This window comes from Macrosteles quadrilineatus, unplaced genomic scaffold (genome assembly GCF_028750875.1).
Source record: "Macrosteles quadrilineatus isolate MER2022 unplaced genomic scaffold, UCM_ALF_1.0 Scaffold_3__2_contigs__length_128488019, whole genome shotgun sequence".
Taxonomy (NCBI): domain Eukaryota; kingdom Metazoa; phylum Arthropoda; class Insecta; order Hemiptera; family Cicadellidae; genus Macrosteles; species Macrosteles quadrilineatus.
This window is the reverse complement of record NW_026542596.1, coordinates 97,869,314-97,885,040: the sequence shown is the minus strand read 5'-3', so window position 1 is coordinate 97,885,040 and position 15,727 is coordinate 97,869,314. Positions and strand designations below refer to the sequence as shown.

Genomic DNA, 15,727 nt, shown 5'->3' with positions numbered 1-15,727 from the left:
TATATTTCTGCTAAGTAATTTCTGTTGAATTTATGTTATAAATAAACTTATTAAAACCAATAGTCGAAGCATATAATGGTACTTTGTAATCCAAACTAATACTCAGTACAGTTTTGAGAAACTCATGGAAACCATACAATTTTTCCAGTTATGCATTAATGTGGAACCGTTTTAATTTAATTTAAGGATATGTAATTATTTTTTTACTACAATAAATCTTATCTCATCCAAGGAGGCGTTTTTTTACTGAGTCAAAAACGATAAAGATACTTTCACTCCATTCTACACCCACCATTTCATGTTTGGGTTTAAAAACACACACTGTGAGTGCATCACTGTCGTACGTAGTTTATTGATCTGATAGTGGTCATAAAATATTTACCTGCGACCGTTTTGTAGCCATTTCAGTACAGTTCTTAGAATTGAAAAGTTTCACTTAACAGCTGTTTACTTTCATAACAGCATAGTTTCATTTCATAAAAGCAGAGTTTTTCTCATAACAACACGGGTAACGGACCAATGAGGTTCAAGGATTGAGAGAAAAGAAGTACAATTAATTGTAACTAGTGTACATGTTGCTCGAATTCGAGCAATTGCAAAGTATTGCAGGAGTTATTTCAAAACGAATTGCACAGGTCATATTTACAATGAGTTTAAAAGAGTCAACTCAAAGAATACCGGTGTGTAACTCATGGAGAAATTCACAATGTATATAACGATAATAATCGTTTCCTGTAAATATTTGATCAAATTTCATAACCTGGTATTGCTTTTTAATGTTTTCTACAAACATTTCCTGACTTAGCCAAGTAAGGTTGTCCATGATTAGCTTTTTTATTGATAAACCTAAAGCATTCCGGTCGGTTTTCTCCTTCTGAAAATGCCTCGCTGTACAGGCAATACAGGTCATTGATAGAGGGCCAATTGAGAACGAAAAGTCGTGTGGGGGTAGTGTTAGGGCGCATTGGTAACCTAATAGTTGAGATTGTCCAGGGTCAGGTGCTGACTGTGATGAGTTAAGCCACTGTTCTGTAGCTGCGGTCGTTATCACAATTAGACTACGCCTCCTGTCTATGTTTCGTTGTCGTCGCGTCGGAGGAATTTAAAAGAAAGAAACAAATAAACAAATTATAGCTACACAAAACCACGATAAATGCACAAATTTAAGATACTACCATACTAACACGATCCGTCTTGGGGGTTATGTTTACACAAACTCAAATAGTAAATAAATGTACTACAATAATATTATACAGCTGATCAAAATGTAAGCAATTATGTTCTCCATAAGGATAACATGGGAACTTTCGAAGCCACTGGGGCAGAGCCCAAGGGACTTTTTCAAAAATGTAAGGCCAGATTGCAAATCTACGCGACACACTCTTTCCAATGAGACGTCAATGGATAAAATCGGTTAAGAAATGGCGGAGGAGTTCAACCGACAAAGTTTCATGTAGCGTATTAATTATATAGATACTTCGAACGTCAACTAATCAACTGATCAGCTGATCAGTTGACAATTTTAATTGTTGATCCGGCTTGTTCCTGTTGATACTCGCATATTCTTAACCTAAGTTGGTGGAAGTTAAATGAAGGTTGATTTTAAAATATCAGTTAGTAAAGTGATGTTGACGAGATAGAAATGAGAGCACAAACTGTTTGTGCTAATCTTTTGCCACCAAAATCAAAACAAAGGTATGCAATTACATACCAGCAATTCATTAAATGGGCGAAACAAAATAAGGTTAAATTGATAAATGAAAATGTTCTTCTGGTTTATTTTGAAAACCTCTTAACTACATTTTTACCCAACTCGTTGTGGACCACATAACTTATTTGATGCTGAGATCTAACTGTAAATTAACTGTTTCACTATATTATTCAGTTGTCCAAAAATATATGATATATTTCCCTAATTGTACCTGATACAGTATTTATGGTAAGAATGGTGCTAGCAGAACCTATTGCCTGAAAAAGTAACGTATTATTTAATAAAGTTTTACAAACACTTAATTACATGAAATCAGCTGATTATACAATAAGTCGTTGCATCACTTTCAGTGACAATGACAATAAACGAAAACATAACCTCTCTAGGAAGTTATGAGTATAGTGATTGTCAGTAATAAAAACCAGATTTTTAGTAATTAAAAAACTGTCGTAGGTAAAGTAGTGTACGCAACTCGCGTTAATAGTCTTTACGGCACTCGTAGAAGTTTTTAAGGCACGAGCCTTGTGTCGTAAAGACTAACTTAACGCAATCGTTGCGTAAACTACTATTACCTAACACAAACAACTATTTGTACTATTTTTCACTTCTCAGACAGTTACTATGTCTGGTCATACATTGTCGATATCTTGCACTCACACCACTGTAAGAAGCTTACAAATGTCACCTCTGATATTTCTCAAGCTTAACTGCTAAGGAGAGAAAAGACGTTTAAAGTATCATGAAAAACTGCACAGACCGAGGGTTTTCAGATTATTTGTGTTTGTATGAAAAATTATAGCAGTAAAAAATATACAATATCAGTGAAATTTTGGCACAATGTTAAGATTTTCTTAATTTTTTTTTGCTTGATCAATAAACATTGCTTAGTAGCAATGGATCGGTTATCAAGCTAGTTTTCTCTATTTTTATGTATTGAGTTTATTTTAGGAAAACCTATAGTATAGTCTGCAATATATGTTTGTCCTAAAAATATTGAGTAGTAAAGTTTGCTTCTATTTACTTGTTTCATTAGGAGTGCATGTTGAAACACACAGTATAACCTACCTTATAAAGTATGTTATAAAATATAGTAGTAACATATAGTATCGTACTTATAACATACTTGTTACAGTATGAACTTACCTAAAAATAATGTCATGAACTTATTACTACAACGTTACTTTATTACAAAACTGAGTATAAATATTTCTTTAATTAAATGTTGATGTTATATACACATTTGTTAAGGGGGCAATGTACCCAAAAATTTGATTTTTTTTTTAAGTATTTTATTTTTTTGTTTCTTAAACAATTTAGGAACAAGTATCAAGCATTGGTTTTGGTTTTTTAATATTCAAAATGTGTTTTTTGGATTAAATTTCATAAGCGCGCACAGCTCTGGCTTTTCTGCTTCAGGCGCCTATTTTGGAAGCAATGTAACCAAAAAAACTTCATTAAATTTTTTTTTTCTATTTTCCTTTTCTTAAACTATTTAAGAACTAGTATCAAGCATTAGTTTTGTATTTTTAATATTGAAAATAGTTTTTTAGACTAAATATCATAAGCATCCACAGCTGGTTTTTCTTCTTCAGGCACCTATTGGAAGGAAAGTGTTTTTGTTATTTCCCGCATATTTCTTTTTTAGTGTTTTCCTTCACGTTTTACAGCATAAATTCTTTATTTTTTTAGCTAGAGAAGTCAAATTTTGTACATATGTTCTTCAATATATTGTGCACAAACAGTAGCATGGAAATTTACATATTGTTAACCATATTCCTTACATATTTTGTTTAGTAAAAAAATAAACGGAATTTCGTCAAAAAGTTAAAATAAAATGTCCCATATCTATTTTTAAAAGAATATCAAAAGCCATGCTACAGTTTGTAAGGCTATTTATTAGCTTTGAAACAAAGTTTTAAAAATTGGAATACGTGCCATACAAAAGGAGTTATGCTGTAAAACGTAAACGTATGTTTTTTTAATGCCCCCCCCCCCCGTTCACCCGAAAGAGAAAGGGGGGGGGGGGCTCATACCATATTTTCTTTTTATTTTTACACTAGGATACATTTTAATCAATAAATAAAAATTTTTAGGCCATTTATAAAGAAAAAGTATTTTTGGGTACATTGCCCCATTAAATCTGTATCTGCACGATAATTCAAATGTAAAATATTTGTACCATAACCTATGATAATTATTATACAAACAAAATAATGTTTGGGATAAAATACGGTAGAGAGAAAATCTCGCTGGAACATGTTCAAGTCCCAACGATGTTAACTTAAAATTAGCAGTCAGACATACAGTCTCAGGGATCAGCTGATTTTTGGACTGGAAACTTTATCTTTGTAATTTCGCTTTTATGACCTCGCTTCTATAAAAGGGATTTTGAAATAGGTAAATATTAAACGAAATTCGCTCCTATTAATGTTTGTGTTTCTTGTAATAAATACGTAAAAAAACTTCGTTCAAGGCCCCTAAATCGTTATTGTAATTTAAATGATTTTCTAGAAAAAATATTATTGTCTATTGCTATTGTTATTGCCTTTTATCAGAATTGAACCGGTGGCCATCTACGTATACTTTTGACATATGCAAAATTATACATATGCAGGAGAGACATATAACCACCGAGCTACCTAGATGTAAATGTTTATATATATTCTTGTGTAACTTTTTTACTTTTTATGTTACAGAATCTAACACACCAGTTTAAAACTGGGTTTCACTATAAGCCATATACATAATTGTATGTCTTGATGAATGAGATTTAATAATTTAGTAATAAAATACCCTTGTCGCAGAAAACCTCAAGACTAACCTAATCTCCATTTGTCTGATAGGATTTTTAATCAAATATTTCCTTAGTCACATGTATTTCCTATTTAAATAACACAGGGTTTAATGAGTGCCTAAGTTTGCCGCTACAGGGAGGCAACACGTATTTCTTTCTAAAATGTTAATAGTATATTGTAAGATAAATAAATTAGCCATATTTGATCACAAAATAGCAACAATCAAGCAAACTACATCAGTTTACTTTTCCCCATAATAATAATAACATAAGAATTTCAAATGTTTTTTTTTATTTCCCCTGTAACCTGCAATTTTCAACAATATGGACATTATTTTAGTTCTAGCCTACACTATGGACATATTTATAAATATTTTCATGCAGATATATATCTGCCCCCTACGGTAATGGCAAATTCCCTAAAGGGCAAATTTGCCAAAAATCGATTGATATAAAACTATAAGAGGTTGGCATATTATACATTTTGTAATTTTAAAATTACTTAAACTCTAGCACACTATTAATTACTGTGTTTAAACATTTAAGTTTTCTAATTTCGAAGATTTACCCGTTATTAAACTGTTAACGCTCTCAAACTTTTGGTTTCCGGTGTATTTTATGCGTCTACTTGTATTGGTAGTAAAGCTTTATCTCACTTCTACATTTATCTGTAAGTTCTTAAGACAAGATTTTATCGTTTTTGATCACCTTGGATTACAATATTTCTCTAAAACCTATCAACGAAATTTTTCAGTCTACTCTACCATTACTCCTAAGGCTCATTTGTACATGGGTGAATTCTTTGATTAATGAAATACAAAATCTACTCAAATAAAGAGATGTGATGTAACATATTATATTCAAAGCGCGTTGTACGATGTTTATATTCAGCGAGTGGATTCTGTGAATTCCACATGTAACTCTCGCTAATTATGCAGGCCAGGCGTGGCTGCTTTTCTCTTCTAATTCTGAGGGTTTTCAGAGAGATTCAGAGTTGATTCAATTCCAAGCCCTCACTGGCTAAGATTATCATGTAAATTCCACATACCAACAGAACAATTTGTTTTAGCTTGTTTTATAATCTAATTTACTTGAAGTGCTTTTCTGTATTGAGCATGGTGAGTCGCCGGTCTGTATGGTTCTTGAACACATGTTCATCATGTATGCATGTTGTATGAAAGAATTACAAAGACTCATAGAAGAATTGTAAAAATGTAAACCTCGATGAGAAATATAGGAAAATTTTTAAATGAGGATAAACACATAAACTCTTTGAGAATCTTCATAACTAGGAGAGTCCCTTTTCTGTTTAAAATTATCAGAATGAATATTCTCTAGGGATCTTTTTTCGGGAAGGGAGGTAAAAATGGTTTTACGTACACAGTTGGCCAGCCTGTAGTGTGAGACTCGCTTATCAGACTACTCACTAAAAACCCCTTACTCTGTTGGATACAGACCTAGGATTGTAAGTCACATTACTTCAGGTCAGGCCAATTTGTGACCTAGGCCATCAGGGCTCGCGCCGTTTCTGGCATTTAATTCCTTTACGACCTAGACTGCATCCAGGTCAAGGTCGAGCTTCTTGGCGCGGAGAATACCCTGGACGAAATGTGACACACAGGTCCAATTGTCCTCATACCCTCTGTCATCTTCGTAATTAAGTACCTACAGTTAGTTCCTGAACGTGCGGCTACCTCTTGTTTTGTTTGACATGTTTCAATCACAGAACTGAGAATCATGTGGAAGAAAAAATCTAAAGTTAAAAGTAGCTAACATCATTTTAATAAAATAAACAAAGAGTAAAAAAATATAAATGTAAAATCGTCCATTAAATTGTTAAAAAAAATAAGTTATCTATGTTTTAGGTAAAAATCATAGTGGATTTTACAGCTGCATAGGCAATAATTCGCACCCACTTTCTCCAGCTGTAAAACTTAACTCATAACTCATACAGAACAAGCATTTTAGGATTAACAGCTGAACAGGCTATTACCAACAATGCGGGAAACTTTGATAAAAAGACGCACTGAAATTGAACGCTCTGCTGTACGTTATAATTACCATTGTTATATTTCAGTTAGCCAAATATAACGTTTAAATGCAAATGTGGTTACATATTGTAGAGTTGCGGTGCAGACTGATTTGTTACTGTGGATAAATAATTTGTATTGAGGTTAAACCATTTGTTTGACTCTTTGCTTTGTTATGAAGTTTGGTTTTATTCCAAATTTGGTTTCATATTATATTTAGTTTTTGTTCAAGATGTTTCAATACTAGGCTTGAAGTAACAGTTTTTGACGTGGGCTCAAGTTGATAAAATGGGCTGTACATAACATAGTTTAACATATCAGCTGTTGGCCAGCATTGTTGCGAGTTGCGAATATTATGCGCTCTCTGGTTGCGACATGCAGTCATTGGATCAAAAACATAAAATAATGACGTAACTGGATGGAATCTAATATTAATAATGTAGGCCTACGCATGTGTTTTAGACGTTTTTTGACAGTTGCAATAAAATAATAATAGAAACAAGTTTTTTTCGTGTCATTTGTTTGTTTATGTCCATATCGTTTCTATTTTATAATTCCTTAAATCACAAACGTTACTCGTATTATAGTAAAGATTGTTTTTATGGATAGTTAATTAGTATTAAGGACAAAAGTTGTTTTGAAAAGCAGAATTGTATCTGAAAAACACAGGCTCAATAAAGATCTTTTTATTTTTTTATAACTTAGGTCTCACATCCCATGTTAAAAGCAACCACATTTGGTGCATTGCTACAAGAAATTATTTTGTGTTGGTTTTTCTATTCCTGTTCTATAAAAAGTCAAAGTGTGCCTGACTACAAAATACCATGAAAAGCAAATAAAAAAAAAACCATAGCCGAATGTAAAGTTACAAGAAAATTTATTATAAAGCTACAATTATTGTTGGTTGTTAGTCTAAGAGTTTTGGTGTAACAATAAGGTGGTACAATTACCTTTGTTCCTCCGGCGAATTTGTCAGTTTATACAATTAAATTAACTTAGCAGCAAAGCTGTAAAGTAAACAGGGACAGATGTTGTTCCAAGCAACGAAATTATTTTGTAAACAACCACAAGAGAATGGTTGGGTGAGGATCTTGGCCCCCCTACTTTGTTGTAAAAAATATATATGAGAAAAAAATAAAACATATTAAACATGAGCAACAAATATACAAACTATGAATTGTTTTTCAAATTACATTGATTTGGCGAAGTTTGGAGTTTGTGAAACGTTCCCAAGAAAATTTATAATTACAAAATATCTTAAATTATCTTCACTTGTTATTAGCTCTTTATTAACTGCGTTTTAAGTTAACTGCAATGATTTTTCATAATATTTGTCAAAGATAATATACTTTATAAACTAAAGTAAAAGTTTAATTATTAGAGCAGATTTTATGTGAACACAATGTTTATTGATTAATGTTGTTGATTAATTTTTGGTGTGTCAAACATTGCATATATACACATAAAATCATTTTACTTCAACTTTAATTTGTAAAGATATATATAAAACTACGTTGTAGTTATGATTGGATTTTATTTAATAAAAAATTAGGTTGAGGAGATCAAACTTTCCTGGTTACCATACGGCCATTACCATTTACCTTTACATGGCAAGTAGTTAACATATATGTATAAATTGCAAAAACCGCCTTGAAAGTATAATAGAATTTAGAATTTATAATTACACTATTGTCACAGACTACGGAATAGTATATTTCATTACTAGGACCAAAAGTGGTATTTTCCGACGCGCGCCTAGTTTCATATGTGAGGCAAAGCCGAACACAAGAAACCCAAATTTCACGTGCGAGGCAAAGCTGAGCAGGGGCCCTATTTTTGAAATGGTTGACTGTTGAGTTGAGTGTCGAGTCATTCTATTTCCAATCGTTTCGTATTTTTGAAACGGTTGACGGTGGACTTATACAACCAAAACTACTCAACACCTATCGAGCTGTTGAGTGAAGGTTGACTGCACTTTCTTCTTCCTCTCCTTCGGCAAAAAATTACTCTTTTTGAGACGACGCCATATTGTTTTGTTATTGCTTTAATTTACTAATTGCGATTTAGAGGTTATGTATTTGTTGTCAATGTATTAGCACCCAATTATGCGATTGTTTTCTGTAGAATAATCGCATTTTAATTTTATTTACTGTGTCAATACTAGACTATTTAATCAAGGGTTTTATTCTTGTTGGAATGTTTGAAATAGACTAGGCATACTAATTGAACTTATTATAAGATAATTATTGTTATTAGACCTATGATTTAAGGTATTAAAGATTGTGGTAGAGAGAAACAATATCATAGTTTGTTTCAATACCATTCACCTAATGAAGGGATCAAATTAATTTAAGTTACGATATGCTTTCAGTGCAATGGCAAATAGCCGCTTTAACCTAAATAAAAAACAATTAAAAATAACATAAAACAAACCGATGAAGGAAACTAAAATAAGGTGATGTGTTCCGAAATAGAGACGAAGAAAGCAAATAATAATGTATTTAGGATGAGTGTAGGACCTAAAGTAAAGTGCAGCCTATGCCTAAACTTATAATTAGCTACACCCTAAAACAAACATCCATAGTAAATTTTATTTTTTATACTTAAGTTTATTACTTTATTTAGTTTACTTTAGTTTATTACTTAAGTTAAGGTACTTTGCAATCACTAAGATTAAGCAAGACATAACCTCAATCTCAATCTCTCAAGAACGGAGTTGACAGTTTACCTCAGTGTCTCGAAATATGGCAGATTGAGATTAGCTGCCAGATTTTAGAGTAAGAAGAGGTTAAATTGAAGTCCACAAGAACTCTGCATTGTGATTGGTTCAAAATGACGTCATCTGAATTTTTGACGGTCGTATGCTCTACATTTCCACCACGAGTCTCTCAACTAGTGATTCCCAACTCGCTTCCCAACTGTTGGGTTTCAAAAATACCAAATCATGTTGTTGGTTGAGTTGAGTGCTGACGATTGACTCAACAGTCAACCATTTCAAAAATAGGGCCCCAGGTGAGAGTTATTTTCATGTACGAGGCGAAGCCGAGGACGGGAATATTGGAGCAAGTGTCGGAAAAATGCTTTTGGTACGAGTTAAGAACGATACTTTTCATCACGACGCAAAAATACACTTATGCAGAGTAACATATCTCAGTAGCATTATTAGACCACTCTTTATCATTGAAAATTCACTTCACAGCTTAAATATATGGCTTCATAATTGTAATTATTTACATAAATACATAAATACTTCGTTACTTACGTCAATTAACTTAACATTTTGTAACTTTAACCAGTGTCCAAGCTTTCTGTATTCCTCTTCTTATCCTGCCGGTGATTTATCTGGTGAAATGTGATAAGTTAAGTTGTTTTAATCAAATCATCAATAATGTTAGAAAAACTTTGAGCAATTCCAAACATGCGCTATGTTAAAAACACAGCAAATGAAACTAATGCCTGTTTCTGAATGGATTTAAATTGTTCAACAATAAAAACAGCTGTTTCAAATCATTAAATTGAACCTTAACACTAGCGCACGTAGTGAGTAAATAGAGAACTAATCGAGAGCGAGGGAAAATCAGCTGATCGATTTTCCCTCTTTGGGAAACAGCTACTTTCATTGAAGACAGCTGTTATCGAAAATAGTTACTTTCGGCGAAGAGTGATGAAAACCAGCATTACAGTAGTATTATATTGTCTGTGCTATTGTGCAATTTTAAATATAGTTATATTTATAGTTTCAAGTCAGTTTCATAGTGGCAGAGTACAATATATTGTCATAGACTTTAACATATCATACTGTTTAAAGTTGTACAATTTTTATGAGTCAGCAACATCTAATTTTAAGGTACAACAATGTGCAGTTAAACTTGAGTGTAAAACTGTACAATTATTACAACAAAACTGAATGATCCTTCCAAACAACTACCTACTTATCTTTTAAGCCATAGTCAAAAGTTTGACTAAACAAAGACTCTTGACAGGTTTGGTAATGTAAGCAATTTTACATAACCCAGAAATCCAGATGTCTATTAGTAGTTGGATGCCCATTGCAGTTTAGTCCAGTATTCTAGTGTTTCAGGTTTAGTACTTATTTATGGTTTAAGGTGAAATCATTCCATACATAAAAGAATGTAAACACTAGATTAAGTCACCTTAGCTATGCTGACAGTGCAGTCGTCAGGTGATGTCTCAGTTGTTGATCTGTTAGTTTGTCAAACAGTTGCTACAACACAACACGTCTAAGATTGCACCACACTTCTTGTTGAGACCGCAATGATAGCTTTGGAAGTAACAATTACTGTATAGCTAAGATTGCACTATGTGATGTGAATATAGATAGACTTTCCATGTAATGTAAAAATCTGAAGCCAAAAGACGTGGTGCAGTCAGTTGAGATGATCTACCATCTAATGACAATATTCTGTGTCAAGTGATAAATCAATCAGCTGTTTGATATAGTAGAACTGAGTGGGTAATTTATGTAGCTTTTTTACTGGCCGAGATCAGCTGTTTCTTCAGCCAGTGCCATTTGAAAGCCAATTAAAAAGATATTCAAAAGATAAGATAAGGTCCTTATTTTACACCAGAGGGTGTTTTTAAGGCCAAGAAAGGGAGCGTTGAACATGGATGGGATGAGTTAAGCGCTCTATGGTTGAGATGATATTTTTTTTCTTACTAAGATCAGCTGTATTTTTAACCAAGGCAATTTATTATGAATTTATTATGATGAAATTTTTTAACCAAGGCAATTTATTATGATGAAAAGATCAGCCGGTTCAGTTTTGAACCATCTATCAAAAACAACTGATTTTTCCCAGAATTTGGTCTGACGATATTCTTAGGCGAGCACCATAACTAACTATTCTTTCACTAAATTAGTTCCCTTATTGGTTTGGAATTTGAAAAATGTTTGTTTTGAAAGCTGGTTCTCATTCAATCTTTTATAGTTCAAATAGTTTTGATCCAAACTGTGAAAAAGGTTAGCGCAGTTAGTGAAAGGTTATGAGAGTAGGGAAAACTCGATTATTTAAAAATAACAAGGCTGAAATGTTTAGAACTCTGATCATCAAGGAAAGTTATTAGATTAAGTGTATAAGATAACAAAATATTTTCTCTTTGGTTTTCAAATTATAGCCATTAGATATGTTGATAAACAATATCACAAATAACATGTTCTAGTTTTTGGTATGTTAACAAATTTTTGTTTTATGGATTTGTTAAGGAAATTCGCTACCTTTTAGATTGAGTGTATTTTAATTTCATTCAGTTTCCTTATATTAAACAGGTATGAAGATCTTTGGCTTTTTATCTACTGTATAGTGTTTTCTTTTGACCCATAGCTGCATTAAATTGGTTTTATTATTTAATAAAGTCACAATATATAAAGGAAAGGCTTACTTTATTTTATACAATATTAAACATAATAATACACAAATACATTACAATGATTATCAATGGTAATCTATTAAATAGAACTCCTCCAATAATTCACTTCTTTGGTTCTTGAACTTCTGCTGTAGATCTGAAAACAAAATGAACAGTTTCTTAAATATCCATTGATTTTCACTATTCACTCAAAATATTTGAATGTATAAACCTATTGTTTTAACACTTCCCAGTATGTATAGATACAGCAAAATTATTTTATTTAAAATTATAGTTTGTGGAATGTTGTAAATAACTAACCTATGCAGCACTTTTGCCTCAAATATTTTTTTTTCTTTTTTATTTTTTTTAAACTTTTTGTATAAAAAATAGTTTTTTATTAAATTGTTATTCTTCTAGAAAAACATTTCTAGTATTGTACATCGGTTAACGATATAATTGAATAAAAGAACATTTTTACGAAGATTAATTATGTTATAGACAATCAACTATAACAATATTAATAAACTGTCATAATAATCGGCGGATATATAACCCTTCCGTCCGGGGAGCCAAAAAGTTAAGCGGATATATCCGCCTATGGTCCTGGAAGTGTTTAATTGCTTATTGTTTGTAAAGAAGGGTTCTTTTTTTATTAAGAGGTTGGCGGCCTCTTTTGACCTTGCATTTGCCCGTCCACATAGACTAACTGCCCGTGCGTGGATAGTATCTAGTATAGAAGGGGTGAGCCGGTACAAAACACAATCAAACTTTACAGGGTGATCTGTACTGATAAAATGTTTTCGGCAGTGACCAGGATTGAACCCACGACATTGCTGCCTTGGGCCCGAAGTCCGTGACGCTACCAACTGAGCCATCGACTCACCTTTGGTTTGTATCAACCAAGACTCATTTCATATATCGTAAATCTTCTAGTGCAAGTGCCTTGTGAAATAAGAGACATCTTTAATTAAAATACAGTCTACAGAAAAGAAAAGTAGATAGTTTTTTTTACATTTTCCTAAATCATACTTATATTTTTTCACAACAAAAAATCTGAATAAGAATTTTGATGACTCTTTACAACATGAGTAACTATACTCTGTTTAAACAATTTTGGCGGTTTGAAGCAATTTCATTCCCTCCACCTCATGCTTTCTTTGAAACAACAGCCAACAGCTGATCAAAGGCTAAGAAATGGTGGGATAACCAAGGAAACCTTGCCTTTAAACTGGCTAAAATTTTGTGACAGACTATAAAACATGAGAAAATATATGACAATACATGTACTTCAGCCCCATAAGTACATTTCTAAATCACATGTGAAAAGAGTCCGGATCATCCAACAGTATAAACTCAGCAGTATTTAAACACTTTTTCTAAAAATATTCTTACGTTCAAATAGAAGGCAGTTGACACCTACATCCCAGCAAACTTGATGCTCTTGCATGGCGACTTGACTGGAGGATTCGTCTGTATCTGGCCGACGTTGGCCGCTAGACCGTTCTTCAATATTCCGTTAGGCTGCACTACAGTCACTGACTTCCCATCTCTGCCTTGACCCATGTTGAAGCTCACACAGTTCTTGCCAATGATTTCTTCGTTCTTGCCATTCGTGAACGAGGGACTTATCACAGTTGTGCTGATCCTCCGCTGATTCTCTTTCCCGGTCGAGTCGTTCTTGTTGTGCAAGAAGAACGGAGGTTGCTTGGTCCCGTTTTCCATCTTTTGAGGGTTAGGTTGAGCGCTGATGGATATTGTTACTGTGTTTTTGCCTGAAGGCCTTTGAGGCGCAGATTCATTCTGTAACAAGAAAAGAATTTTTCAGATCTAAAGCATTCAATAACTTTTATTTGTCAAGTAAAGTGTGTCCCAACAAGAACGCCGGATTTAAAATTTTAATAAACCATATATTTTCTCGCTAAAATTACAATATGAAACAGGAATCTTAAAGCATAGTATCTCCGATTAGTAATGTATTATCATGTCTCTTAAGTGCCCACCTGCTGCCTGCTGACAAGCCCGACATCGTTTGACAACGTTTTCCATAACTTTTTCACCAACTTGCTGTTGAATTCTATTAATGGCACAAATAATTTCCTCCTTCATGTCTTGGATTTTTTAAGGATTATTGGCGCAAACAAGCGACTTTAAATATCCTCAAAGAAACTAGTCACTCGGTGTTAATCGCACGATGAATGTGTGCTTCATTGCTGAACAGCAAAGTTTTTGAAAACATGTCATTTTCAGCTTGATTTCCAACCACCTATCTTACAAATTCAAGCCGTTTTATGGGATCTCTTGGCTTTGATCTCTTGTGTGAGTTGAATTTTGTAAGGGAACATGTATTATACAAAAATTCTTTGTACTGTGCTCCGAGCTAGGCCTAACTGCTGACTACGCCGACGAATTGATGTTCTTGCGTTGTCCTCTACACTATCATGTACAGCATCAATATTTTCAAGGGAGCGACCTGCCCGACTGCGCACTGGGCTTTTAATTTCAAAAACTGAGCCAAATTCTTCGAACTTAGAAATCAATCTTCGGACAGATGACTTTTGCGCATTGTCTCGGCCGAAAATTGCGCGCAGCTTCCGCACCGTTTCACGAAACATTCCCCGTACTTGTAGTGCACTTTAACTATGATCACGTGTTGATCCGTCGTGTAACGATTCATGACTACAAATGGGACCTAATACTGATTAAATCACTAATAATTTGGAAATTCCTATTGAAATACAGATAAGAATAAGACGCTCCTAAAATCCGGCGTTCTTACTGGGACACCCTTTTTATTTCATAAAACTATATTTTCTTCATTTATCATATTGTTATTATTATTTAGAGGACACAATGCTGTTTATTTAAACCTGATAGGGCCAAAGGACAGGGGTGGAATGGATAGAGGTGTAATGTAGGTTGGTTACGGACTTCTAGAAATTGTTTCTTAAGGCAGGGCTGTTTTTAAGTTTTTAGTCATAACAATAATACTATAACTTAACTTTAAATATTTTACCTATTTGCTAGCTTTCTTGACTCACACAAAACTTTGACAAATTTATATTAATAAACACATTTTTTTCCTGTATTAACCTTTGCATAAAGGTACATCATTCTTCAGCTCTCAATTATTATGGAAATCAAAACACTAATTAGTTGAAAACATCTCCTAATGATTAACACATCTTCAATGATGATCACCTTTGCAAAACCTGCAAAGTAATGGAATTTCCAGTTGCTTTATTGTAATTTCATCTAAACATGTTCATTAGAAAAGGTAATTTATATTTTTAGATCCACACCACCACACCAAATGATCCGTAAATTTTACAAAGGTATATATTCATAGCAAGCAATCTACAGGGATGTACATTATTCCGTCATCATTTGGTCTCTAATGAACTGTTCAAGTTACGAATAGAGTGTAAATAAGTGATTCCAATTCCAAATATTATTTACTCAATATTGTGTGTAAATAGTTTTTAAGCGTGATTTTAGTGTATTATGAATTACTTTCATTCAAGTTCCCAATATAAGTAAATGGACTGGGAATGTAAAATATTAGACCATAAGCAACAACCAAACAAAATGAGCATTTAATTACTTTAAAAACGTATTCCCATAACATGAAGCGCTGACAACATGTTTTAGTTAAGGTTATTTTATATGTTTGTTCAAGTGCCTAGTTAAGTTATGTAAGGATGCAATTATTTTTTTCAAACTGTACTTATGTTATGAAGTGAGCAATTATAGGTAACTAAGTACAGGTGGGAGGGGGTTCACCAAGGAGGGGGGGGGGGCTCAAGGTTGTTTGGTTGTCTGTCT

General features: G+C 33.1%; 1 protein-coding gene across 3 annotated transcripts in view; it reads right to left on the bottom strand.

Moving 5' to 3' along the window:
* Positions 1 to 11,920: 11,920 nt before the first annotated feature.
* The window catches only part of LOC128988555 (uncharacterized), a 103,483-nt gene continuing 99,676 nt past the window's right edge, over positions 11,921 to 15,727 (bottom strand). For 2 of the 3 annotated variants that reach the window (XM_054409944.1, XM_054409945.1), the window contains exons 16-17: positions 13,326 to 13,705; positions 11,921 to 12,059 (exon numbers count right to left, since the gene is read on the bottom strand). In XM_054409944.1, coding sequence (XP_054265919.1) covers positions 12,026 to 12,059; positions 13,326 to 13,705 — 414 coding nt within the window. In that variant the 3' untranslated portion in view covers positions 11,921 to 12,025. Of the gene's footprint in view, positions 12,060 to 13,297; positions 13,706 to 15,727 lie in introns of all 3 variants that reach the window. The other variant, XM_054409946.1, reaches the window with a different exon arrangement.